The following is a 26,961-nucleotide window of genomic DNA, read 5'->3' as shown; positions in this document are numbered from 1 at the left end:
CACCTCTGGGTTCCAGGTTCGAGTCTCCGCATGGGTCACATGTGTGCGGAGTTTGCATGTTCTCCCCATGTCGTCGTGGGGTTTCCTCTGGGTACTTCGGTTTCCCCCCACATTCCAAAGACATGCTGAGGCTAATTGGACTTGCTAAATTGCCCGTAGGAGAGCATGTGTGAGTGAATGGTGTGTGAGTGTGCCCTGCGATGGGCTGGCCCCCCATCCTGGATTGATTGATGGATGATTTTCTGGTCACACCGCCCCCTCAGAGCCCACCAATGACTGTCTCATAGTGTGATGTAATACACAATGTCCGCACCACCCACTTTTCAGTGAGCAGTAAAAACACACCAGCTTGTCTCAGCGGACAGCGGCTCTTATCAGATAAGGGGAAAAGGATGAGATATCAAAAGTAAAAATAAATATATCACGTTTGGTTAATATCAAATGAAAACAGCCCTGCAATAATATATTGGATTCTAGGATATCACCTATTAAAAGGGTGAATCTATTCTAGCAGACCATAAAAATCCAATTATTAACAGTGAAAATGGGCATAATAGGTCCCTATAAACGACAGGTTTCTGTCCATGGTGCTGAAAACCAGGATTGGCAGATTTCACATTACAGCGATTCCCCCACTATATCGCGGATTTTCCTCCGACGCCTCACAATTCTCTGCGTATCCCGTACATTGTTTGTGGTCCGATTGTTTTCGTTTTGTTCTAAGCCCTACGATGGAAGATGTTGACCATTCAGGAGAAGGTAAAACTTCTGGATGTGCTTCGGGAAGGAAAGCGTTATGCGGACGGCGTTCGCCATTATGGTTTGAATGAATCAACAGTATGCTACATGAAGAAGGATGAAAAGAATGTGTAAGAGCCATATATGTTTTAATTTTTATATATTCCATTACATATATAGAGAGAAAGTTGTGTGTGTGTATATATATTAAAAATTATTATTATTATTATTATTATTATTATTATTATTATGTCACTCATATCCTTAGCCCGAAATACAGATATATGTGCTGTTTTAATGAGTTTACATGTGTTTAAAGCATGTGGGAGGGGTATTTTAAGGCTTAAACTTCAAAAAAGATTTATATGTTCCTTCTGTATCGTGGATTTTCACCTATCGCTGATGGGTTTGGAACGCATCTTCCGCGATAGGGGGAGGATCAAATTTACCTTTTTAACCTGATTTAACTTCAACCCTCTTATTTTGTTAACAGAGTGTGCGGGTGGAATACAAAGGATTACAGTGGGTAATAGGTGATTTATATTGACCTTAATTATCACCCAAGTGACTCTGGACAATCAGCTCAATAATGCTTCCCAAACGTTTCTCTCTTTTTCACTAGTTACACTTCATTACACCGAAATCAAGGAAGAATCAAATGTACAAGCACATTATACAAAATATAAGATGCAAACACATAAAAAATATTTTGTAAAAACATTAAAAACAGATTAATATATATTGTGCAATTTGAAACTTTACATTTAGACCTCACTTAGAAAACGCAGGTGATGACCAGCCCAACCAGCAGTTCCGTCTGGTTGTACAGAATACCTACTCAATTAAATTTTGAGGTCATGACTAAACTAAATTTCAGCTCTGCCTTTAACATCAGCAGTTAGATGAAACTGATCATTCCAGAGGGAAATACAGTGAAGCCATGAAACATACTAGATGTAAATATATTAATTTTCACATACACTTGAGCTCAGTGAATTCAAGCGCGTCATACACTGTAAAAAAAAAGAATCCACCAAAAAACGGTTTTAAGTTAATGGACTCTTCCTTCAATTTACAAATATTGTAAATTCAGTTTTCCACAGTTTCTTAAATGATAGTTTATTTTCATTTTTAATTCTTCATTCTGCCAATGCAGATTTGTTTGTTTAATAAATGGTGTTGTTCTTAAAAGTACAACAAGTAATTTGAGAATATAGTAATTCACTACATTGATTATTTTTCATAACTCAATGGCCCATAAACATACAGTTATCCATCTGAAGCTGGATTTAAACCAGCAAATTTTGGATTACAAGCCCAAATACTTGAGCTACTGAGCCACACACTTACACTGACTCAGCTTAAGTTGCAGAGACACAGTGGACTTTCTGTTGGATGTCAGACAGAACGGCAAAGGACCCCTCACTAACAGGAACCTAAAACACACAAACACTTGGGAACACTTCAAATGCGTGATCTGACTCTGCAAGGGGAGAACATGTTCACGTGGAGTCTTGGCTTTTCACAATGTTTCATTCCTGCTTATAGCTAAGGTTTTTTTTAGCCGTCGTCACTCTAAGGTTGCCCATTAATGGTTTGGAATTGGGAATGTAAAGCTGTTTTGTTAGCATGTCTGCCTTACAATTCCTTTACTGTAAGTCGAGGCCTGCTGGAGCTCAATTCTGCTTCATGGCACTTGTATTTACTCTTTATTTTGCATTACATTATGTTTGAGACTAACCCCTTTCTCTACCTCTCCATTCCTCCTGTTGAGCTCCATACAGAACTGGTGGAGAAAAGGGGTGCTTGGAGGGGGGGACGATATCTCTGGATGCCCACTTAAGAAATATCTGCGTTACCTTCCAATACACCTTCCAAACTTAAGTGGATTCAACATGGGTGCTGTTGAATTAATAAAAAAATGCACTGTATTAAAAATTATTTTGTTTATATAACATAAAATTGAACTATAAACATGAAATTTAAATCTGTTGAGTTTATATCCATCCATCCATCCATTTTCCAAACCGCTTATCCTATTGGGTCGCGGGGGGTCCGGAGCCTATCCCGGAAGCAATGGGCACGAGGCTGGGAACAACCCAGGATGGGGGGCCAGCCCATCGCAGGGCACACTCACACACCATTCACTCACACATACACACCTATGGGCAATTTTGCAACTCCAATTAGCCTCAGCATGTTTTTGGACTGTGGGGGGAAACCGGAGTACCCGGAGGAAACCCCACGACGACATGGGGAGAACATGCAAACTCCACACACATGTGACCCAGGCAGAGAATCGAACCCAGGTACCAGAGGTGTGAGGCAACAGTGCTAACCACTGCGCCACCATGCCGCCCCCTTGAGTTTATATATTGACAAAATAATAATTCTGAATTTTTGAACCCTCATTGAACAAAATTAAACTTAATATGGACAAATGGAAAGCATTAAAATTATCCTCATAGGGGGAAAGTTAATGTTACTAAAATGGTTGTGGTGCCTCAAGTTAATTATCTCTCTATGATGCTTCCATTTAATATTCCGGAAAGGAACAGATTTTCATAATGTTTTCTCATATATTTGGTGTGATAATTGAGCATGACCCCACTGTTGCTGTGCTTGGTGCTCCTGTCATGATCTGCAATCTCTTATTTTTTCATGTCTCCTCCCACTAATGCCAGCAGGGGTCGCTGCTGGCCCTTTGTAACCCTCCTAATTCTCCTGTATCCCATTATAGTTCTCCATCCTAACCCTGTACCCCTGTTTTGTTGCTGATTAGTGTGCTGTGTATAAATATGCCTGCCCTCACTGCGTTCCCCAGCTCAGTCATTGCTGTTCCATGTGTAGTCTGTGTTTCCTTAAAGTCCACGTCTTTCTCAAAGCGGCTGCATTTGAGTCGAGTCTCACCCGATGCTCACATCTCCCCGCAGAAAAACAATACACCGCCTCACAGGCCAGAGCCACAGCCTTCTCCTCTCTGCTGGGTGGAAGAACAACTCTCATGAAGTGGAAGTCCTCCAGACCCCCTGCCTTCAGACAATAGGTTAAAGATGTGTTTTCTATGTTACCTTTTGAAAATCTGAGATACAGCAGAGGCAAATGTAGGAAGAGCTTTCATGCTGTCTGGTCTCCTTTGACTGAAAATGTGGAGAGCCTGTATCTCACTTGGAAGATATTATTTAATCCCTTATATTACAAACCAAAGAATATTGCACTACACCATTACTAGGCTACACAAAGTTATTTTAACAACCACTGAATGGAAAAAGGTCAGTGCTGAATATATATAGCTGTGGAGCAGCAGCAGGCTTTGCTGGGCCGGAAATGCAAGCAGCATTGTCCACATTACCACTCTCTGTACTTGGATTGACCGAATGCTCAGACCGTAGGAAAAGAATTAATACTTTTTATTGATTCCAATCAAGATATTTTCATTTTGCCTCCCCCAACTTGCTCAGAGTGAGCTGGCCATGACGGGCAGCCAGTCATAGTGGCACCCAGGGAGCTGGGGGCCTTGCTGAAGGACCCACAGATGTGCCCAGGCTGGGCTAAAGTGGGCTATTTTCTGATCACAGGCTTAGCACACTGAGCTACACACTGCCCCTAAATTTATATTTATATGTAATCTGTGTGTGTATGTGTTATCTAGATTTGCCCTGTATGTTTCTAACTAAATCTAATCCAGACCTTGATCCTACACCTACTATAATTATAAGTACCTCACTATACCTATATCTAACACTGCTATTCATCACCAGTGTTACATGTCAGGGCTTCGCTGCAATAGATCCCTCAGTGCTGCAGGTTATTACTGTGACTTTGCACACACACACGTTGCTGCTTCCTCAGCCAGTGTCACATATACTTTATTACACACAGACCTCAGTAATCTCTGCTACACTCACACCTGCTCACTTTACATCCATGGTTAAATTCTCCTAATGGAATTTATCTTAATGTCTTTATTCTATTTTATTTTAATTGTTGCCATACTATTCATTGTATTGTTCTTTCGATTTTATTTCTATTTTATTATTTCTAATACACCGGATCTGAGTGCCTCATTTTGTTCCCTTCATGTAGAACACGTTTTGTAATGACAATAAAACATCCTTATCCTCATCTAAATCACACTGTCTAACTACTAACCTGTTTAAATAATATAATTGGATTTCAAAGGTTAATAGTCACTCAATTACCCCCTCAGCCCAACAGTACCACAAACACCCAACATGCACGGAAATTTTCTCCTAAGTTGTTTTCCCTGCCTGGAACAATACCACAGCAGTCACATGGACTAATGTTTCAAAACATTTCAGAAACCTTGCATTGAAACTTGAGGTCTTTAGGAGGGATCAGTCCTGGGTGGCAAAGTTGCCATCACAAAGGTTTGTGATTAAGGGATTCATGATGCCAGGTAGCCATCTTTCACAAGCTGGTGGGCTGTGCCACTGATGCGTTTGCTTTGGTTTTATATGTCTGTCCTGGTTTGTGTTCTTGCCACTTCAGGTTCCCTGGTTTTGGTCTACATTCCTCGGCCCTCTGCTGTGGAGTCTACCTTCTGCTTCACCTCATTCTGGAGCCGCCCATCCAGTCAGCGGCCCATGTCCCCCTGGTTCCCTGTTTCCAGAGGTTGGTCTGCTAGTCTCTGGGGCCAGGGGGCAGAAATCTGCCATGTTGGATGGGCGGCCCAGGTTGGGGTGCTCCATCATAGACTGGTACATGAAGGATTATAAATGGTTTTTAAGCAGTATGTACCGAGTGTGCGTCGTGACGAAAAGAATGTCATGGGAACATTTAGGACTGACTGCAGTATTAGTTCAAAGCATGATTGTGTTTTTCTTAATTTTTATTGATTTATTTTTGGATTATTATTTTTTTTTAAGTAACTTGATTCCGTTAAAAGGGATTTGTCCGTTTGCTTTAGCAGAAGTTCTTGTAAGTATGATGTTCACCTTCCCTTTTCATAGTCTAGTCTTTGCCAAGTTTTATGCTTATTTCCCCTGGTTAAGTTAATCTGACTTGTGTGTTTAGGAGGGTCATACAGGCTTTTTGTTTGTAATGGAAGCACAGGGTCTGTACTTGCAGCTTATTTGCCATGCTAATGGAAGCATTTTACCTTCCTCTCTAATCTCTTTTTTTCTTGGCTCTCACTGCAGTCTCCTCTATGCCAGGGTTTCCCAACCCAGTCCTTGGACCCCACTGCAAAGATCCACAGTTTTGCTCTGTCCAAGCTCTCAGCACAGCAGTAAAAGGTGACTGTTTGGTTCATGCATGCAGGGATCTGGGACAGAGCAAAAACGTGGAGCTGTCTGGTGGGCTGAGGAATGAGTTTAGAAATGCTGCTGTTTGAAGTATTAAACCATTTGACCGGTTGGATAAATGTTAAAATGTTTTCTCAAAATATAAAAAGAGATAATCTTCTGTTTTGCGTCTCATTACAAGCAAATTTGTTTTTTGTTTTTATGTCACTCTAGTATTTGATATCTAATTTTCAGTCTTCTGGCAATATAATCTGGTGAATGGGGAAAGACTTCCAGCAGGGGCTCCGGTTTCCTCCCACAGTCCAAAAGTGCGCAGGGTAGGTTAATTGGCAAATCTGAGTTGTGAGTTTTTGCGCCCTGCAGAGTGTTGACTCCTGCCCAGGGTTGGTTCCTGCCTACGCCTGTTGTTCCAAGGACAGGCTCCGGTCCCCCCCGCGACCTCAGTTTGGCTTGCTGTCTCCCCGCTTGGTTTTCTTTGGTGTACGTCTTCACTAGCCCCCTTGTTGCTTTGACTTGTGTGTAAGTTATGTATGTGTGATTGTATTGCTGCATAGGGAGTGACTGCTGTTTTGTTTTGCAAGTGTGTGTTGGACTCTGTTTATTTGGTTAGGGAGTGAGGTGGAGTGTTTGTCTTTTGGTTTCCTTTTCTTTTGCACTTAGGTGAGATTAGCTGTGGGTCGCACTTGATAGTTGGGGATTTTGTTTGTTATTTTGGCTGTGGTCACTCCCAAAGTCTTTTGCACTGGGTTATTTGTTCAGTGTCATTATACATGAAAAAAAAATGAAAATACAAAAAATATCCCTTTGCCCACTGGTGTTCCCTTGTTGCCCTCATCCTGTTTGTCCCTTTATCCCATTCCCCTTTCCTGTGAATACTGTTACACTCCAACCCTAGACAGGATATCATAACAGCATCTTACCTCTTGTTTTAAAAGAGATGAGGGATATTATTCGTCGACCTTTATCTTTGCTATTTCAGAAATCCGTATCTGCCGGTGTGGTACCTTCTGACTGGAAGTATACACTGTAAAAAAAGGCAATTTTTTTTCACAGTTTTAAACCATTTTATATCAGCCATTTTGACTACAGTATAATTATTTTTTTCCTCTTATGTTAAATGACAGTAAAGGTTTATCAAAACCACATTGCATAAACATATTTTTACGCACAGTTTGTAAAATAAAAGAAACCCCTTCAGTGAAACTGGTCAATTTCTTTTCTGTATTTTTACAGAAATTAAACTTATGGTCATATGCTTTATCTGTAAAATTTTAATGGTTTTATTGCACCCACATGTGTTTTAGTAAATCGAAGGCACAACAGCTGTTTTCAATAATTTTGCTTTCATTAACTTTAATTTTACATTCAGTGTACATAAAATCTACATTGTTTTACTGTCATAAACCAGATGACCACCATAATTGTACTGTGTTGTTGGATATATACGAAATGGTTTGCATAGATCTAAGGTTATAAACATTAAATAAACTTAAAATTAGAAAATATAGACCCTATATTATAGGGAATATGCGAGTCATCGAACTGATATTGTAACGAACCCAAACTACAGTAGCGTCAGAGGCTGTAAACAGAGAACATATCACCACCAGACTGCAGCTACAATTACAAAGATAATTTTATTCAGTACAATTCATGCAGCGACCCATCGGGTCGGATCTGGATTCACAAAGAGTTCGGTCCCGCTTTCTCCCCGTAGCACACCACCCCTTTTTAAGCGTGTGTTAACCCACGCTACCACACAGTAAATCCCGCACCACACAACATCCCTATAAGGGCACGGCACACCAATAGCACTGCAATACACAGTAATCCCCCCACTTCGGGCACAGGCAAGCGTTACGGGACCAGAACCGCCTACTGTATATAGTCCTGTCCCGACCCTAAGCGGTTACACTGCGCATTTAAAACACACAGAACACACATACCATAAAGACATAGTTAAAACAGAACACCCCTTCCCCTCCCAGGGATCAGGACTCTCCCCCGGGGAAGGAATAATCACACCGGTCCGTCACCTAGAACGTCCCACGGAAAGGGAATTCCCCCCCCCCCCCCAATCCGTCCCTATGAGGGTGCCGCTACTCCCGTCTATCAACCACCCCGTCTAAGCAGTGGTCATAGCCTCCTACCCCCACTGTCCTGACTGCCCTCGCCCTACCGCACCGGGAACTGTCCCTACAGCCCACTCTCTGGCTTCACAGCCGGCAGCCCTAAACGGCATACGAGCGGCACCTCCCTCCCGGACCCCACCCGTACGGTGCCTACCAGACCAAATCTCCTTAACGCGCCTCCTACTCCCTCTCTTAACCCCAGATCCCTCACAACCCAGGTGTAGCCACTTAATTAACTATTACCTTCCACGCCCATCCCTCACCCCCATACATCATCATTACACTCCCCCCACCCTTAGGGCAGACTCGTCCTTGAGTCACAACATTTCATAGTCCTTGGACCATGTTGGTGGCCTCCTCTGACGTCCCAGACGAGTCTTCTGAACTGGAGCCCCTTCCCTCCGTTCTTGTTCCTTGGCCCCATGCATAGCAGCAGGCCCATCGCTGTGTGGCTCTGGAGGGACCTTACGGGCTCGGCTCCGCCAGGTTCAGGTAGGCTGGTCCCCTTCCCCCTGCTGCCCTGGTCCAATTGCACTTGCCTCTTCTGGCCGATTCGCTGCCATTGCCCACACTTCTAGCCCTGGCACCCCCTCCTCCATCTCGCCACCCTTTTCTACTAAGGGCCGTGGTTGCGGATAGCCACCACCAGGGGGGGAATCTTTTAGCTCAGGCAGGGTACCAACAGGCATCACTTGGTCTCTGCCCTCCTGATTGGCAGCCTCTGTTACAGTAGAGAGAAATGGTTTAAGTCGATTAAAATGCACCACCTCCTCACTTCCCCCTTCCACTGGTACCACTCGATACAATACCTCCGTTGCCCTTTCCACCACCTTATATGGACCCTTAAACCTCCTCTGTAACTTTGGACATAACCCCCGTCTTCTAGCCTTCCTCCAAACCCATACCAGTTCCCCTCTGAATAGTACTGGACTTGCGCTCTAAAGTCATATGCTTGCTTCTGCTTACCCGAAGCTCTTGCCTGATGACATTTCACTGCTCCCACCACTGTGGACAATATGTCCCCTAGTCTGGCCACATATTCCGTTACAAAGGAAAATCTTTCCCCCTCGTTGAGATTCAACATAACATCCACTGGCAACACTATCTCTTGCCCAAAAACAACCTTGTACGGTGTAGCCCCAGTACTAGAGTGAATACTACTCCTGTAAGCCATCATCACACAAGGCAACAAAACATCCCAATTGGACTGATTTTACTCCACAAAGAGAGACAACATTGCCAACAATGTCCTGTTAAACCTCTCAATCATCCCATCTGACTGGGGGTGATAAGCTGATGTCTTAGTCTTTTGAATGTTCAACAATTGACACACCTCGTTGAATAGATTTGATTCAAAATTTCGGCCCTGATCTGTATGGATAGAGCGAGGGGCCCCCAAGCGACAGACCCACTGCTCCGCCAAGACCTGGGCCACAGTGGAAGCTTCCTGATTAGGGAGAGGGAATGCCTCAGTCCATTTTGAGAAATAATCCCCAATGACCACAATGTACATATTCATCCCTGGAGTTACCGGTAATGGCCCTAAAATGTCCAATGCTACCCGTTCATATGGCCTAGCGGTTACAACAGACTGCAGCGGGGCACCTCCCTGTTTCCCCACCACTTTCCGGGAACCACAATCCACACACTCCCGACACAAGTGCTTAACATCCCCAAACCATCCCAGCCAATAATAGCGATCTTTCACCTTTGCTTGCAACTTTTGTATTCCCAAATGACCCCTAGTGGTAGCATCATGCAACTGCCTCAAAATTTCTGGCACCAAAGACTTGTCGATAACAACCTGGACTTGGTTTGCTGCATCAGAATGCAAAGGTGGATATCGTACCAACCTAGAACCCTGCAACTGATCCCACACTGATGCATATTTCCACAACTCATTTGGAGGCTGACTACCTGCCCTCCCTCCCTTCCTTTAAAGGAAAAATCTCCCGCAGCTCAGCATCTCCTTGCTGATCCTGCCCCAGCTCATCACACTCCTCCTGACATGCCACTGCCTCCTGACACACCTCTCTCACAGCACATATCACCTCTCCCCCTTTTTCCTGGGTAGCTGGCGGTGAGTCTGAGGTTACTGGCAGAAAAGCGGGCACTCTAGAGAGGGCATCCGCATTAGCGTGTCCCCGACCCGGCCGATGCACTCTCTTATATTGGAAGCTGGCCAGCTGCTCCACCCACCTAGCCAACTGCCCCTCTAAACCTTGGAAATTATGCAACCATCTTAAGGAGTTATGATCTGTCCGTAAGACGAACTCCTTCCCCAACAAGTAGTAATTAAAATGTTTTATGAAGGTAACCATACTTAACTCCTTCTTGGTTGTTGCATATTTCCTTTCTTGTTTAGTCAAAGCCCTACTAGCATATGCTATCACCTGTTCCCGTCCCCCTTCTACCTGGGACAATACTGCCCCAATACCTGCATCACTCGCATCCGTATCTAATATAAAGGTTTTATCAGGGTCGGGGTAAGACAGGACTGGTACAGACATCAAACTAAGTTTGAGCTGTTCAAATGCTGCCTGACAAGCTTCTGTCCATGTAAACCGTCTGCCCTTCTCGGTCAGCTGGAGCAGAGGACGAGCAAGTTCAGCAAAACCCCGAATAAACCTCCTATAATAAGAGGCAAGGCCCACAAAACTCCTCCCCTCTGTCTGATTTTTAGGCACCGGCCACTCAGCTTTCACACCCCTAGCCGATATTATATGATACAAATACTGCACTTCTGTGGCAAACAAGTGACAGTTCGCCAGTTTAACCTTCAGATTAGCCTGACGCAATTTCGTTATAACCTCATCCACATGGTCCAGATGTTCTTGAAAGGTACGGCCAAATATTATTGTATCGTCTAAGTACACCAAACAAGTAGTCCACTGAAGACTCGCCAACTCTAAATCCATGAGACGCTGAAAAGTTCTCAGACTGTTACACAGGCCAAAACTCAGCACATTAAATTGGAAAAGGCCTGACGAGTGATAAACGCCGTCTTATGCTTATCTTTTGGATCCACCTCGACTTGCCAGTACCCACTGGCTAAATCCAATGTAGAAAACCAGCAAGCCTTGCTCAAACTACCCAACGCATCATCAATTCGGGGTAAGGGGTACGTGTCTTTACGGGTAACATCATTCAATTTGCGATAATCAACGCAAAACCGAAGGCCACCATCTCGCTTCCGTACCAGAACCACCGGCGCTGCCCAAGGGCTATTCGAGGGCTGAATGATGTTATTCTCCAGCATCTGCTTTAAGTGACCAGATACTTCCTCCTGCAAATGGAGGGGGACACGGCGGGGAGGCAACTTTACCGGCTTCGCCTCACCAGTATCAATGTTATACAACATCAGGCGAGTTCTCCCCAAATCTCCCTCTCCGGCACTAAATACAGACAAATTCTTCTGCAACGCGGTATAAATACCAGTCATATCAGATGAGGCAAACCCCTTCTGGTGCAATCAAAATATGTTACAAGCCTATCGACTGTCCAGGGCACAACAGAATCCTCCTCATCCTCACCCAGGTCTACATTCTCTGCTTTCCGACTCACCTCAATACCCGTATGCAAGGTACCTACCCTCATCCCCCCATCATTATATTACACTGGTTAGATGCCGAATCCAAGGGCTCCAACATACCCTCAAAAGCAGCCCCACCTGTATTCTCCACCTTACCAGCAATGATTGCCTCACTTCGAGGGGGGGGGGGATTACAGTATCTTCTGGAACCATGACGACCCGAGGCTTGTCCACATCTGCTGGCACAAGGAGAGGTAATAATTGACCCATAACCCGACACTCCTTCCTACCAAAATCCAACACCACCCCATATTTACTTAGAAAGCTTTTCATCCCCTCTTGCATCTTAGACACCGTGGTACGAAGCGATTTTACCTCCTGCCTTAACTCCTCTACCACCCCCAACAACACCTCCATTTGTTCATCCCTTTCTAATTTATGCTCCACCACTCCCCTCACTTTAACGTCAGGTGGCAAAGAAGTCTGCTCCAAACTTCTCAGCAACTCCATTTCAGAAGCAAGTTCAATGACATCTTCCAGCGTATTAGGCTTGGCACTACACAGGCTAACCCGAAAATCACCGGTAGCAAAATGCGTAATAAACTGGTCTCTTGCCAACAGATCACAAATCCGATGATCAGCCGTGGGAAAAGCCCTAGCGGCTAATCTCCGTAAGGCGTTACCAAATTCCCTTGCCGTCTCGCTATGCAGGCGGCGACGGGCGGTAAAACTAGCTCTATTCCAATCACTACTATCACCAGGTTCAAAACACCTTGCCATAGCCGCTTTTAACAACCCATAATTACTTTTAGCCTCACTCGGCATCCCACTATACATCTCTCTAGCACGGCCAGACAACAGCAAAGACATAAACTTAATTTTCAGAGACTCATCCCACCTGTTTACCTCAGGCGTCAGATAAAATTGTTCCGACCAGTCAGACCACTCACGCCCCACACCATTAAAAGTTTCCGGTATAAATATTGGGTGAGCAGGGGGGTGCACTGGGAGATTGAGAAAACACTCTCTACACGTATAACAGGACAATCAGCACCCTCATAATTAGGAGATTGTACACTGTCCTCCGCCTCCGACATGTTAAAGCTAATTCTAGGTTTCTAAACGGAAAAACCACAAAGGAAAGAAATGATCCCACCGCTGCCACCAGTCAGACCTACAGTGTGAGGTGTAAGATAAACTGAACTGTCAGCGCTGTCACTCTAGCTTCACCATCCCTTGTGGAACTGGAGTGCTGACATTTCAGGGACTCCCCATGCCTGCATTCCCACTTGCCTCTCCCTCCTACTTATGCTGCCATTGCCATATCTGCCGGAGCTTGCACTTTGCACTTCATATTGCACTCACCTAACTGTTAGCACTGCCTATAGTCTCCCCTATACTTTGACTAATTGCACATTTTATTTCCCCAACTCCTCCTGGGGTGTGCTGCCTGGAGACCTCAATCTATCAAGATTTTCAGCACACCCTGCTACATGTGACATGTACCCATGACGTCCTTGCATCCAGCTCGCGTTCTGCCTGTGCCATCTTCCATGTATGACCCGCTGCCTAATTACTTCTGGTTGCCTGGCGATTGGAAGGAGAGTCGGCACGGGCTTGTCATCACCTCCCTGCTCCCCGGTTGTGCCTCAAATCCTATGATTTGGACAATGTGACTTGGCACTTAGCCATCTCTTCTATCTGACTCTCCCTGCCGGCCCCTGGAGGTTGGGCTCCCCCTTTGAGTCTGGTCCCTCCCAAGGTTTCTTCCTTCTAGAGAGTTTTTCCTTGCCACTGTCACCTATGTCTTACTCACTGGGGGCTTTGGGTGGGGATGCTGTAAAGCGCTTTGAGACAATGTATTGTTGGGATAACGCGCTATACAAAAATAAATTTGTTGTTTTTCTGTTTTAAAACCAAATGGGAAAACCGTAAAATCACCTTTTTTTTGTTTCTTGTCTATGAGTAAATTCAGGTCTAACAGATACCAGAGATGTAAGATACAGCCTAATGTGAACTTTATCTTACAACATTAACAGTCCCAGTCATAAGCTTGGAAACACCCACCCTTAGAATGGTGTATTTTTGTAATATTTTCTACATTTTAGGATAAAATATGAAGCCTGATTTTTTGTTTTCTGCTTTTCGCTTTTTCCCCTTCTGACAGAAAAACCAAAAAACGCTGCTGTTGTTTAGTTTTCCTGATTTCGTTTTGGACTGGAAAACCCAAGGACAAACGATACATGGACTTTTTGCATTTGTTTGGCTTTAATGTGTTTGATATAAACCTAGAGTTGAGAACCTTCAGATGTGTGTGTTTGTATGAGTAATCCATCCATCCATCCATCCATCCATTTTCCAAACCGCTTATCCTACTGGGTCGCGGGGGGTCTGGAGCCTATCCCGGAAGCAATGGGCACGAGGCAAGGAACAACCCAGGATGTGGGACCAGCCCATCGCAGGGCACACTCACACACCATTCACTCACACATGCACACCTATGGGCAATTTACCAACTCCAATTAGCCTCAGCATGTTTTTGGACTGTGGGGGGAACCGGAGTACCCGGAGGAAACCCCACGATGACATGGGGAGAACATGCAAACTCCACACACATGTGACCCAGGCGGAGATTTGAACCCGGGTCCCAGAGGTGTGAGGCAACAGTGCTAACCACTGCACCACCTGTTGGTGCACCTGCACCAGTGCTAACCACTGCACTGCGCCTGTTGTATGAGTAATATAATGTAAAAATTTAATTCTATTTTATGTCCAGTACAAAAGGCAAGCATATCATACAGGTAAAACACCCACATTTAAAAAATGTTTTCATGAAAGTCTGTAACAGTAGAGTGAAGGAACTGACCAGTGGCTGGGCTACTGATATATGGTATGATGATGACCATTGAATGTTTCTCAACTTTTTAACCCTAAAAAAACACACCACTTCCAGTGATGATGATATATATATATTATTTATTTAAAATGTAATGTTTCCTGGGGGCTGGGGAGGACACCTGCAGGAGAGAGACAGATATTGATCATGTAAACATCCTTCAGCAGTGCAGTAGTCATACTTCACTTTTTTTTTGGGATTGTTGGGGGGGGGGGGGGGCACATGCAGCCATGGTACCTAAGCTCTGCTCAAGTGAGATCTGAGTTACAGGGAAAGGTCCATAGACCTTGCTTATATGCTGCTGTTCCACAGACTTCCAGTAGGGGCTCCGTGTGAGGAAAGAGCGAGGGCTATGCTCTCTCTCAAGTACACACAGAGTCACAGAGTAGGTCAAAGAAGCAAAAACAAAGTACCATACCTGAGTTGTTGTCACTGAACACGAAGTCCCGGTTTGCTCCAAACTACAGGTGAGAAAGGCCCTCCTCTAAATTGGCCTCTCTCATGCGGGATGGGGGCCGTAAGGTGGCGTGGACCTCAGGAGCAGCGTGCAGCAGTATGAGCAGCCATGCTTGTGCCAGCAGCACCACTGCCTGTACCCGGTTGTCCCATGTTGGGGGCAGGCCAAGCGCCGCGTTGCCATACAGGCAGAAGGTGATCCAGGCCACCCACAGCAGGACTGAGGCCAGGCAGGTGATGAGCAGCCACATGGTCCTGCACCTCCACCGTGGCTGCTGCCTCCACAGACTGCAGGCCGCCCCCACCAGTGCTGCCAGGAGCAGGACCAGCACATAAGTGGTGGCCAGCGCAAAGTCCAGCGGCTGGTATTCACAGGCTGGCTGGCACGTGGACATCGTGGCTAGAAGGATCCACTCCGGATCCAACACGGCCAAGGCCACCGCCAGCCCCATCAGTTGACCTGTGCTGGGGCTATGAGCACCTTGTCCCAACCGGCGCAGTCGCAGACCATGAAACACGAGGCATGTGTTGCAGATAGCAAGCAACACCCCCCTCAGGACACGCCGGGCGAAGCAGAGGCTCTCTTGCTGCTCAGCGATGTATCCCAGGCTGAGGCCACAAAGCCCAAATATGGCTGCGAGCAGCAGGAGTAGCGGCGCCACCCCGCTGCGCTCCTCAGCCTCTGTGATCTTCCGCAGGCGACACAGTACCACCAGGAGCAGGATCAGCGAGGCGAGGGCCGCCGCCGCTGCCGCCACCACCACCACCAAGCCCCACACCGCATCCAGCTCACACAAGGCCGTGTAGGGCCTTGTCAGGATGGAGCCGGATCCGCAAGGAGAAGCTTCGTCCCATGAAGAGCTGCCCCCCACCAGGGACAGGACGAGGAAGGTGAAGAGATTGATAGAGGGTGCCATCACTGGCAGGGAGAGAGAAAGGAATCATTTAATGGGTTGAAGAAGTATTAGTCCATTAAACGCAATGTAGCCTGCTGCTGTGCAGGACACATCACAGGCGACACGCTGAGCATGCTGACAACTGAGCAATGGACTTCTGCAGTGTGAGACTACATGCACTTTCTTAAAAAGCAGTAATCAATGCCATGTCAACCAGCTGAACAACTTCACAAGTAAATCGGCACATTATATAGGCCACCATCGTTATAAAAATTAATTATTATTTAAATTCAGGGGTCTCAAACAAATTACTGTATCTGGCCGGCCGATATCAGAGAAAAATTAAAACCATGTAATGTCATTCCAGCGCAATTGACACCCACCAGTCTGCACGTTTTGCGGTCGGTAGTTTAGCATCTCACAGCGTTTTTTTTAGTTTAATACCTTTGATCTAAGTGAAGTATACATTTTGAAGGGGAGGCCTTACCTTAACTGTCAATGTCTTTCAGCTTCACTTGCTCTTACAACACGTACGATGCACTCACGAATCGTTTGTGTTTGATTCTCCCTTATCAAACAGATCATTTATAAGCGGTGCATCATGACGTAGTACTACATTTTTACGTAATGGAACGCCTAACGTTCTAAATAGGGTGGGGGCAGGGAGGGGGCATTAAGTGTCATCCTTTTTGTGTTTACTTTTGAAAAATTGAGATATAACCTTTAAAAAGCACGGATATAATGTAAGAAACTTTTAAAAAAATAAATACAAATAAAAACGAGCAAATGCATTCAATCTCATTTCTTGTAGCTAGTGCTGGAAACTTTGGTGGACACCAATAACGATATATTTTTGTCCAGTAATATTACCAATACCTAATGTTTGTCCAAACCCATGCAGTGCTCTAAGAAACTCCAGCTTCTGCGATTCCCCCTGCAGACCGCTACGGCTGATACAAAGACAAATGCGCAAAAGATGCTAGTAAGATACAGAGATTGGTCATTGGTTAATATTATATAAATACGCAATGAATAATATGACAAGTGGCAGTATTGCTACACGATTAAATAAACGACAAAAACAATAATAATGACTGATAAGTCATAACGCGTTTTTTTCTTTGATGGTGATAACATGTACATGCAGTACAACGATACCGAAATAAGAGAATTAATGCTATTAGCAGAAAATTATTACTGGAGACATAATTGTTAGGACACCCTCGGCAGGGAAACGCGGACCCAGGAATGCGGAACAGAGCGATCTTTATTAGATCGAGCAGGGAACAGGCTTTCAATGGGCCAGGCAAGAAGAATGGTCGGGGACAGAAGGTAGATTCGGTAGCCGGGGAGATGCAGTCCAACAGGCAGGCACAGGACACGGAGACGAAGGGAAGGGGAGACGAGAGATCCTGGGGCTGGCAGGGAAGGCAGGACGGGAGGTTCAGGGACGAGGGCTGCTCTGGGAAAGGAAGGCAGGCAAGGTAAGGAACGAGGGAATGACACTGGACAAGCAAGCGCTCGATATAGCAATGAAACATTGGCAATACTTCGCAACCCCCGTTGCGTGTGCTGTCCCTTTGTAGTCTCCAGTATGCAGGCTTAATTGATGACATCCGCCGATGTACGTGACAATAGTTATGTTTCTTCCCGTTTGCAATCAAAGTGTGAGCTTCGGGCGTGACGTTAAGCGGAATCCCAGGCCGATTGTATAAAAACGCAACAGGCTTCATTTGAGACTGTATAGGCTTCTGAATTTTTCGTATAGGCTTAATTTGAGTCCGTTTTCAAAGTATGTGGAAAAGGGGGGCCACACTCCCCTGGGAAAACTGTACGAGTTGCTGCAGGAGGGTAGTACTCGCTGCGGGATATCAATTACGATGCAGGGTAGACAAGATGGACGGAGGTTGTTATGAGTTTTATTTCCTGTACGTATGAATGGATGTATGTATGGTTCTATAACAGATAAACGGAAAACCAATTACTACAATGCTTACAAAAGCCATTACCATAACACACCAACACAATACATAATCGAAGTAAAGGGAATGATTGGATAGGAAATCAACGTAAATACCTTCCTAAGGTATAACAAAACACTCGTCAGCGATAATTACAACTTATTCAATAAACTCAATACTTACGTTCATCAGTGACGCATACATAACCCACGGAGTTTATTACTTTCAGGAACAACTAAGTTAACTAATTATAAGTTACCGCTCGCTGACTTGCTACCTATCTCTCCGGCTCTCCCGCGCTCTAGTCCTGCGTGCACCCATAGTCCTTTGCACGCACCGCCGTTTCTTAAAGACACAAGAGCCTTTCTAACAAAGTAAATTTTAAAAATATAGATAACTGATATGTTATCTGTCACGATCACGCCGGAGATAAGCGGCGATCGTGCGGGTAAGGAGCAGGCAGGCAAGCGGGATACGGGAAAACGGGGTTTTAATAAGGATATCCGGGGCAGGGAACACTGGACGGCAACAGACATCAGGAAACATCAATGACGGACAAAGGACTCGGGTAAGACACGGACTGAAATACACAGGACTGAGCAAATAAACTAGATACAGCTGGGTACAATCGGGAGAAAACACGTGGGTAATCAGGGGGCGTGGCACACAGGAGGAGCGGACGAGCCGGGCATGACAGTTATCAGTTAATTTTTCAAATATTCTCATTAAAGTGCTTCTGTTGAGAGGGCTTAAATTATGAAAATGTTAACATTGTTCAGTTATTTTTATGTCCAGTGTTGTGGGGTAGCTAACTAAAATGAACGACGCTACTAACTTTACTTCTTTCAGTAGCTTATCGGTAGAGCAAATACTTTTAAAACGCTGTAGCTTTTCCAGTAACTATTTTTTTCTTTTTTTTTTCTTTTTTTTACAAATAGCGATATCGCAGCGACATCGTTAAAAATATTATTTCAACGTTATTTTCCACGTTTTTTAATTCATTTGGTTTTTGATGTAGTTAGCATCTCCCTATAGCACGGCCAGACAATAGCAAAGATATAAACTTAATTTTCAGAAACTCATCTCACCTGTTTACCTCAGCCGCCAGATCAAATTATTCCGACCAGTCAGACCACTCACGCCCCACACCATTAAAAGTTTCCGGTATAAATATTGGGTGAGCAGGCGGGGCCACCGGGAGATTGAGAAAACACTCTCTAGACGTAACAGAACAATCAGCGACCTCATAATTAGGAGATTGTACACTATCCTCCGCCTCCGACATGTTAAAGCTAATTCTAGGTTTCTAAACGGAAAAACCACAAAGGAAAGAAATGATCCCACCGCTGCCACCAGTGTAACGAACCCAAACTAGCGTCAGAGGCTGTGAAAGGAGAACAGATCACCACCAGACTGCAGCTACAATTACAAAGATACTTTTATTCAGTACAATTCATGCAGCGACCCGTCGGGTTGGATCTGGAATCACAAAGAGTTCGGTCCCGCTTTCTCCCCGTAGCACACCACCCCTTTTTAAGCGTGTGTTAACCCACGCTACCACACAGTAAATCCCGCACCACACAACATCCCCATTAGGGCACGGCACACCAATATCACTGCAATGCACAGTAATCCCCACACGTCGTGCACATGCAAGCCTTACGGGACCAGAACCGCCTACTGTATATAGTCCTGTCCCGACCCTAAGCGGTTACACTGCGCATTTAAAACACACAGAACACACATACCATAAAGACATAGTTAAAACAGAACACCCCTTCCCCTCCCAGGGATCAGGACCCTCCCCCGGGGAAGGAACAATCACACCGGTCCGTCACCTAGAACGTCCCACGGAAAGGGAATTCCAATCCCACCCCCCCACCGCCAATCCGTCCCTATGAGGGTGCCGCTACTCCCGTCTATCAACCACCCCGTCTAAGCAGTGGTCATAGCCTCCTACCCCCACTGTCCTGACTGTCCTCGCCCTACCGCACCGGGAACTGTCCCTACCGCCCACTCTCTGGCTTCACAGCCGGCAGCCCTAAACAGCATACGAGCGGCACCTCCCTCCCGGACCCCACCCGTACGGTGCCTACCAGACCATATCTCCCTAACGCGCCTCCCACTCCCTCTCCCACCCCAGATCCCTCACAACCCAGGTGTAGCCACTTAATTAACTATTACCTATCACGCCCATCCCTCACACCCCACACACACACATATCATCATTACACAGTATTTGAGGGATGGAGGGATGAGAAGAGTGGGATGGAGGGAAATATAAGGAGAAGGAGGTTCCTCGGAGCTCCGAGATGTGTTTGGCTGTAATAAATCTGGAATATAGCTATAATATAGTCAAAACAGTTGAATTAGAATGAGCCCATTATGTAACTGGAACCCCTCCCAAATGTAAACACAGTGACGTGCTACAGCGTTGGTTTGTTGTCTGAGGCTATGATACTGTCCACAAACACATTCTCAAATTTCACTGCACCAATCACAGCATATGCAGGCAGAAAAATGATCGCAAAAAACATTCAGCATTAGACTCTAAAACCGTCTGTAATGTCTGTGTTTATCCAGTGGACCATATATTAAAATAAGCTTTCCTATTTCAGTTTCTTTTAGATGTTATAAAGTAATAAATAAACAATCATAATAATTAAACCATGTATTACTGACTATCAGACAACTTCAACAAGTTACCACAGGGATGCAAAATCAAAGATATTCATTTGCGCCTGGCACTAACCATGTACTCCTTCACAGTACTAAGCCTGTGTACTAAAGGTCCCCAATGAAACCCCTGCATTCCTGCATCGCAGATACTCTAATCTCAGCATTTATAGGATTATATTTGTACTACCTGCCAATTTTTATATTAGATGAGACTAAAAATTGAGAAATATCTATATGCAGAAGTAGTTTTTCCTGATAAGAAGGATAATATCAAGACTGTCAGCATTTATAAATCGAATTATGACACATCTGAGTAGCCCAGACTGTCCGGAAAACAAAGCCGTACAGCATATGTGGCTGACTAATGTACATACAGTGTAATAAGCTTATAATCAAATGGATAGAAAAACGCTCAATAATAGACAGGATTCAAAGGGTAAATAAGGTGCATCATGTGGAAGAGAAGTTAGGTGGCGTTGGGGTGCATTGTGAGTTTCATCTGGTAGCTAGAAGGGAACAAACAGGGCTTTGGGGGGGGGGGGGGGTACTTCTCCGGGGGCTACATCGCTCTACCTTTTTTTTTTTAAATGATTTATTTAAAAAAAAATCTTTTCTCTTTACACTATAATGGCAGGTTTAGGACTAATACAGTACAGTCATAACCAGTGTCAGGGATTCTATGCATTGCTACACAGAGACAAGTCCAGATATTGAGCCCAAGGCTAAAATTGTGGTTTACTTACAAGTGCACTTTGATGGGCAGTGGGGGGGTTTGTCCTTCTCTGCTCACATTTTCCCCTCTTATCCTGTCTTCTCCTCCGCAGCCCTTCCTCCTTCTCTCTGTTGCTCCTATATTCCCTCCCCTCCAGTCATCTATGTTCTCCTTCCTCTGCGGTCTCTCCTCTTCTCCCATTCTTCAGTTATACTGCCTTCTCCGCTCTCCCTGTATCCCTCCTGTCTTCTGGTCCTGTCGTCTCTTCTCCAGTCATCCCCTGCTTCTCAGTCATCTCTGCATCTTTTCACTCTTTTGTTTGCTCATTCTTTGATTGTTTGTGTTATTTGTTAACCCACCACCCCATGCTGGATGAGTCTTGATGTTTTTTGTTCTTTTTAAAGTTAGGCTTCTTCCTTTGTTTTTGTGCCATATCTTCTGCCCTCTTCTGGTTGCGGCAGTGCATGACACAGGTGGAAAAATAGGGTTTATTACAACACACACATCAAAACCAAAAGGATCAGGATGGATCCAAAATAAACAGCAAATGACCAGGAATGAACTAAATGATGGAATAAACACAACTAGAGAACTATATACATACATACAACATACAGCTATAATGAAGCATCAAAGAACAGAAGCAGAACAGGCACTTAAATACACAGCTAACAAGACACAGTGCAGGACAGTGAGAATCATAACCAATAACAAGGACTGAGGGCAACCCAGGAACAGGCGTTACAGTTAAACAGCACTGGTGAAATCAAAGTGACCTTTCAGCCACATGGTCAGCTCTGCATCGCCCTCTGCTGTTTGCATTAGAAGCTGCTTGAAATTCCCACTCTCCTTACCAACACCTCGAAAAGCCAGGCCTTGCCGTGCCAAGTACTTAACTTCAGAAGATTTTTCCTCACTTGCTGCTGCTCTTTCCAGCTCATCTGATGGTTGAATATTAACAGGATTGATCTTCTGAATCCATGTCTTCAGTGCTAATCTGTGGCACTGCCTGTCTTTATGTGCACTGAATTTCCCCAGTGCCTTTTCCAGTTTCACATGCCAGTCTTCACAAGAGCTGAATGTGTCTTTCATGCCAGTTTAGACATTTGTGTTACAAATTATTTTGCACAGTAGAAACAAAGAACCCCCCTTAAGACGAGGGGGGCTGTAATGGACCCCAGTGTGATCTTTAAACCATTTCTCCTGAAAGCAGGGTCTCCTGTTTGATAGACGTGACATTTACATTTGGCTGATTTGGTGAAGGTCCAAGCTCCTCCCCCCTCCTCCCTAATACACCTTCATCTTCATCTGCCTGTCTGCTCTCTCTCTCTCTCTCTCTCTCTCTCTGCCATTGACTCACACTCAGTCTCCCTGATTAAATGCTGTATCTGAAATACACACCACAGGCCAAACTAAGAAGCATATTAAACTAACATCAGGATCAGGCTGCTGTGACGTCATTATTCACTCTTAACCATCAATATTTGCTCCTTTTCTCACTCCCCTCCATGTCGCCTGCATTGTCTGCCGTCAGCAGCCTCTTGCTGTCTCTCCCTCTTCATCTTTACTCTCAGCACAGCAGAGTTTACATGAAAGCAGTTATCAGTAAACAAGTGGTGTTTCTTGGCATGATGCTCAGGAATGGATTTCTAAGGATTTGTTACCTGAATGGGATGATTAATATATGAAGAACCTTTGACTCACATACTGTATACGTCTATCATCTGACTGGCACTAATTATCTCACTGTCTCTACTTACTTTCCTGCTTTTCTGTGGTTGCCCAAAACCTCACGATTGTCACACTTCCTCTTCATGATGACAAGCTACTCACTGTGAATAAAAGCTGACTGTAATAAAACTACCTGCATTTAAATCACACATTAATAACGCAAAATGCCTTAAGTAAGCAAGTATAGCTTTCTACAGTAATGGAATATAAAATTAATTAAACCTATTACTGTCTACAAAATAACACATTCAGCACTATATCAGACTTTACATCAGCTTTCTGACCATTATAAATATACCTGAGTGAGCACCGTTGTTAGTTTCTAGGAGAATGTGCAGTTAATAACATTTCCAGGTAATTTAACCAGCGTAACTGCACATGAGGCAATTATTATAATTATAAACGTAGTAGGGGTAGGGGGCGCTATAGAGCGAAAGGGTGACTACGCCACTCTGTAACTGTCGCTAAGACGGTTATTTTATAATCACCTTTTGCTGGTTTGATTTAATATAGAATGTATACTGTGAAATGTATGCCAGTGCCCTCTGCTGACTATTTAATTGATCCGTGTTAACCCTTGAATACATGGTCATGTGACGGAATAGGGTAGGAGTAAATGCATGCTGGGAGATTCATGGAGTCAACTTGTGGTTTGTCGGCTTGTCACGGCAGGATCTGTAATAACTCCTAAGCATTTGGTCAGAAGGCGCACACGGTAATTTATATTTATTGTATTTACTTGTTGTCTTGTATTGAAAAGTGGAATTGTGGGGATGTATGAGCCGCTGTTTAGCGGTAATATCATGGATCTTTTAGAATGTCTTGTAAGATTAAATGTAATGCAGGAATTTAATAATATGTTTATTTTATAGTTTTTATTCTTCTAGTGTCTAGAAGAATAAAGACGGAATAAACTTCAACATCTGTCAGGCGTATGTTTTCTGTACCAGATGAAGAACTTTGGGAGCTGTTATATCTTCTATAGTAAAGGTAACCTTACAGTAAATGACGTCTGCTGTCATCTGACGCTATATAGAAAATGTAATTAAATAAGATTAAATTTACCTTCTGTCATGCCCGGCTCGTCTGCTCCTCCTGTGTGCCACGCCCCCTGATTACCCACGTGTTTTCTCCCGATTGTACCCAGCTGTATCCAGTTCATTTGCTCAGTCCTGTCTATTTCAGTCCGTGTCTTACCTGAGTCCTTCGTCCGTCATTGATGTTGTCAATGTCTGTTTCCCGTCCTGCTCCCGTTTCCCCGAATAAACCCCCGTTTTCCCGTATCCCGCTTGCCTGCCTGCTCCTTCCGCACGATCGCCGCTCTGCCCGCGATCTCCCGTGACACCTTCTGCGAGGGGCACCCTAATATAATGATATATATAATAATTATAATATTATATAATTATATAATTATAATAAATATAATATAATTATAATATAATAATACACTGCTGTCTGTCTGCCATAAAATAAATAAAAGGGGGAATTGGAATTGCATATGACTATGGAGATTTTTACTAATTCACATAAGGGACAGCATAAAGGGTTGTTTAATTCAGTATCAGAGGAATTCATATATTTGTGTGATTATGATAATCACACTATTATAACTTGATAGTACATCTCTTGAATTGAACTAATTACAGTGTCATGTATAGCACTGCACTTTTTAATACATTGTTTGGCAGAACAGACTTCAAAACTGTAGTCTCAATGGAAAGCTGAATGAAATTCCTAGGGTGGCGTAGTCAGCTGTCCACTGAGTCTACAGTTTTGTAGTTCGGTCTGTCGCAGTCTGGCGCAGTTGGCAGGATCATCGTCCTGAGAGCAGAGACGCGTGTTCAGTGTGAATGACTCTTCAGTTGTTTTTCTATTTTTAATTACCTTTTCATTCCTATCCATGTCTTTTTTTCTTTTTGTATGCTCATTATTTAGCCAGTACAGCTGTTTTTATTGTAGTCGAAAACAACAGTGAGTGCCAGTCACTGGCAAATCCCTTGGTTCCCGGTTCCACTCCATCTGTCCTCTGGTGGTCCCCTTGAGCTGTGGACCCCTTTCCAGTGTTCTGCAGCCAGATCCTCCTGAGCCGCACGGAAGCGTAAGTTGGCAAAGTGAGATGCGGCAGTAGGCCTATGCATGCAATTGACTGGAGTATGGAGAGTAAAGCCTTTCGTTTTCTTTAATAAAAGTTGTCCGTGTATTTTCTCATATGCGAGAACATCACACCTGCACTACACTTGTTGATGTGTAAGTGTGCCCTATTCAAACAATAAAGAGAAACTACATGCAGCACTGAAAAACTATTCCACGGCCAAAAAAAATTTAACATTCTTTCTATATCAGAAGCTAGTCTCTGACTGAAATTTCTATAAATCTTTATATAAACTGATAGCAATTAACCTAAGAGTGCATGCTTGGATTTTAGTATCTGCATGTACTGTGGAACTAAAAAGAATCATAATCAACATATATAATTACGTAAATGAAAAACAAATACGTTGCATTTTCCTTAATAGTTTTGCACGTTGCCATAATTTATATTTAATTTAAAGTATGAAGCACCCAAGCAAAGTTTATGTTGAAATAATACTCAAGATTCTTAAGTCTTAGCTCTGGCACAGTGGTGGATCTAGAAAATTTTACATGGGGTGGCAAGAGATTTTAACAGAGTGGCATGGAGGTTCAGTGAGAAACCGACTATCATTCAGAATCGTGGAGCTCAGGAGCATACTTACACTGAAAAAGTGACAATTTATCTAAGCATTTGGACTCTCATGGTTAAAACAATGCTGATTGTACTTTTCATTATCACTGACCAGTTGTTTTTCTTTGTTGTGCTGTGCAGCAGAATGTTTCACAAACATATCCAAATTAAGAGCCTTTGCACGCTGATTCTCAATGCTCAGCAGAGTTTCCAGGTCTGCGGTGTTCATGCCCTATTGTGCTATTTTGAAAACATAGTTTTGGGTAAATATTAGGAGGTCATGGGTTGCGGATTTTTGGGCTGATTTCATAATGTTATACAGCAGCAGACTGCAAGGGGAAAAAGAAACTAATTATTATCAGTGCAAGTGGCTCCTAATCCTGAGTAATGCTGGATCTCTAGCCACCTAAAGTAAGAGACAGATGCACACGGAAAGCAGGGCTGCCGACTACCATGCATCTGGCATGACTTTCACGCTCTCAGACACTCACGCAAGGAATCTTCCACTATATTATTCCACTATAAGCCTAAATGTAGCTACATCAGAAGCGTTGGTGTAGTTTGCATACCCTACATACCATTTAGAACAGGGGTCACCAACATGGTGCCCACTGGCACCAGGATGCCCCCAAGAACCACATGAGTCACCCACGGACCTGTTCTAAAAATACCACAACTCACCAGTGGGCAGCGACTAAAATTTAATTTTATCTTGTTGCTATTCTTCTTTAATCACATTTGTATTTATATAGATTTGAAAATGACAATATCCAAAAAAGCATTTAAAACGTGTTTATTCTACATGAAGTTTAGATAAGTTTAGGTAAAGTCTGTTCTGGTAGCCTTTGTATGGCTCAGTACCCGTGAAGTAGCTCTCAGTTTCAAAAAGGTTGCTGACCCTTGATATATAGTATACCCCAATCTTGGGTGATATATCCTAATCAGTAAAATAACAGTCGGCTAAATTCCGCATAGTGATCTCATTAACTGCGTGTTGTTGCTGAAATACATCACACAGACGTCGGGGGAATGTCGAATCATCAGAATATGTAAGATTTATACATTTGGTTAAGTTGAACGCATTTGCTGTTGAATGCAATTCCTATCACATTAACAATTACTGGTTGAAAAATGAATTGCTGTTAGTGTCTTAAATCATACTGCTGTAAAAGTAAAATTTACAACAGAAATCAATATGCTTAGAATATGGGTTAAGATGGAAAATAATTTTTACATCCCAATCCCAATCATGTTGAT

The 26,961-nt window shown here is 43.9% G+C and overlaps 2 protein-coding genes and 1 long non-coding RNA gene across 6 annotated transcripts in view; 1 reads left to right on the top strand and 2 right to left on the bottom strand.

The window, feature by feature from the left end:
• Positions 1 to 26,961, bottom strand: part of LOC125722600 (uncharacterized) — a 427,015-nt gene that overhangs the window by 105,341 nt on the left and 294,713 nt on the right. The gene's annotated exons all lie outside the window — the stretch shown is intronic.
• Positions 14,626 to 18,265, bottom strand: LOC125722581 (G-protein coupled receptor family C group 5 member B-like). Of its 4 annotated transcripts, none has more exons than XM_048998760.1 (4): positions 17,468 to 18,265; positions 16,405 to 16,867; positions 14,984 to 15,940; positions 14,626 to 14,686 (listed from the first exon to the last, which is right to left on the bottom strand). In XM_048998760.1, the coding sequence occupies exon 3, from the start codon at positions 15,936 to 15,938 to the stop codon at positions 15,027 to 15,029; it is 912 nt and encodes a 303-aa protein (XP_048854717.1). In that variant the 5' UTR covers positions 15,939 to 15,940; positions 16,405 to 16,867; positions 17,468 to 18,265; the 3' UTR covers positions 14,626 to 14,686; positions 14,984 to 15,026. The 4 variants fall into 4 exon arrangements, with proteins under 4 accessions (XP_048854717.1, XP_048854715.1, XP_048854716.1 ...); XM_048998758.1 differs by having other exon boundaries at positions 14,984 to 16,867; positions 17,468 to 17,873; positions 18,062 to 18,265; XM_048998759.1 differs by having other exon boundaries at positions 14,984 to 17,379; positions 18,062 to 18,265.
• On the top strand, positions 18,276 to 25,008 carry LOC125722631 (uncharacterized). Its single transcript, XR_007386498.1, has 3 exons — positions 18,276 to 18,326; positions 23,873 to 23,990; positions 24,936 to 25,008. It is a non-coding gene; the product is annotated as an uncharacterized LOC125722631 (long non-coding RNA).

Source organism: Brienomyrus brachyistius, unplaced genomic scaffold (assembly GCF_023856365.1).
Source record: "Brienomyrus brachyistius isolate T26 unplaced genomic scaffold, BBRACH_0.4 scaffold40, whole genome shotgun sequence".
NCBI classification, from domain to species: domain Eukaryota; kingdom Metazoa; phylum Chordata; class Actinopteri; order Osteoglossiformes; family Mormyridae; genus Brienomyrus; species Brienomyrus brachyistius.
This window is presented reverse-complemented; position numbering and strand designations above follow the sequence as displayed.

Coding starts and splice junctions, on each gene's coding strand:
- LOC125722581 (XM_048998760.1), bottom strand. CDS start 15,938: ATGGCACCCTCTATCAATCTCTTCACCTTCCTCGTCCTGTCCCTGGTG.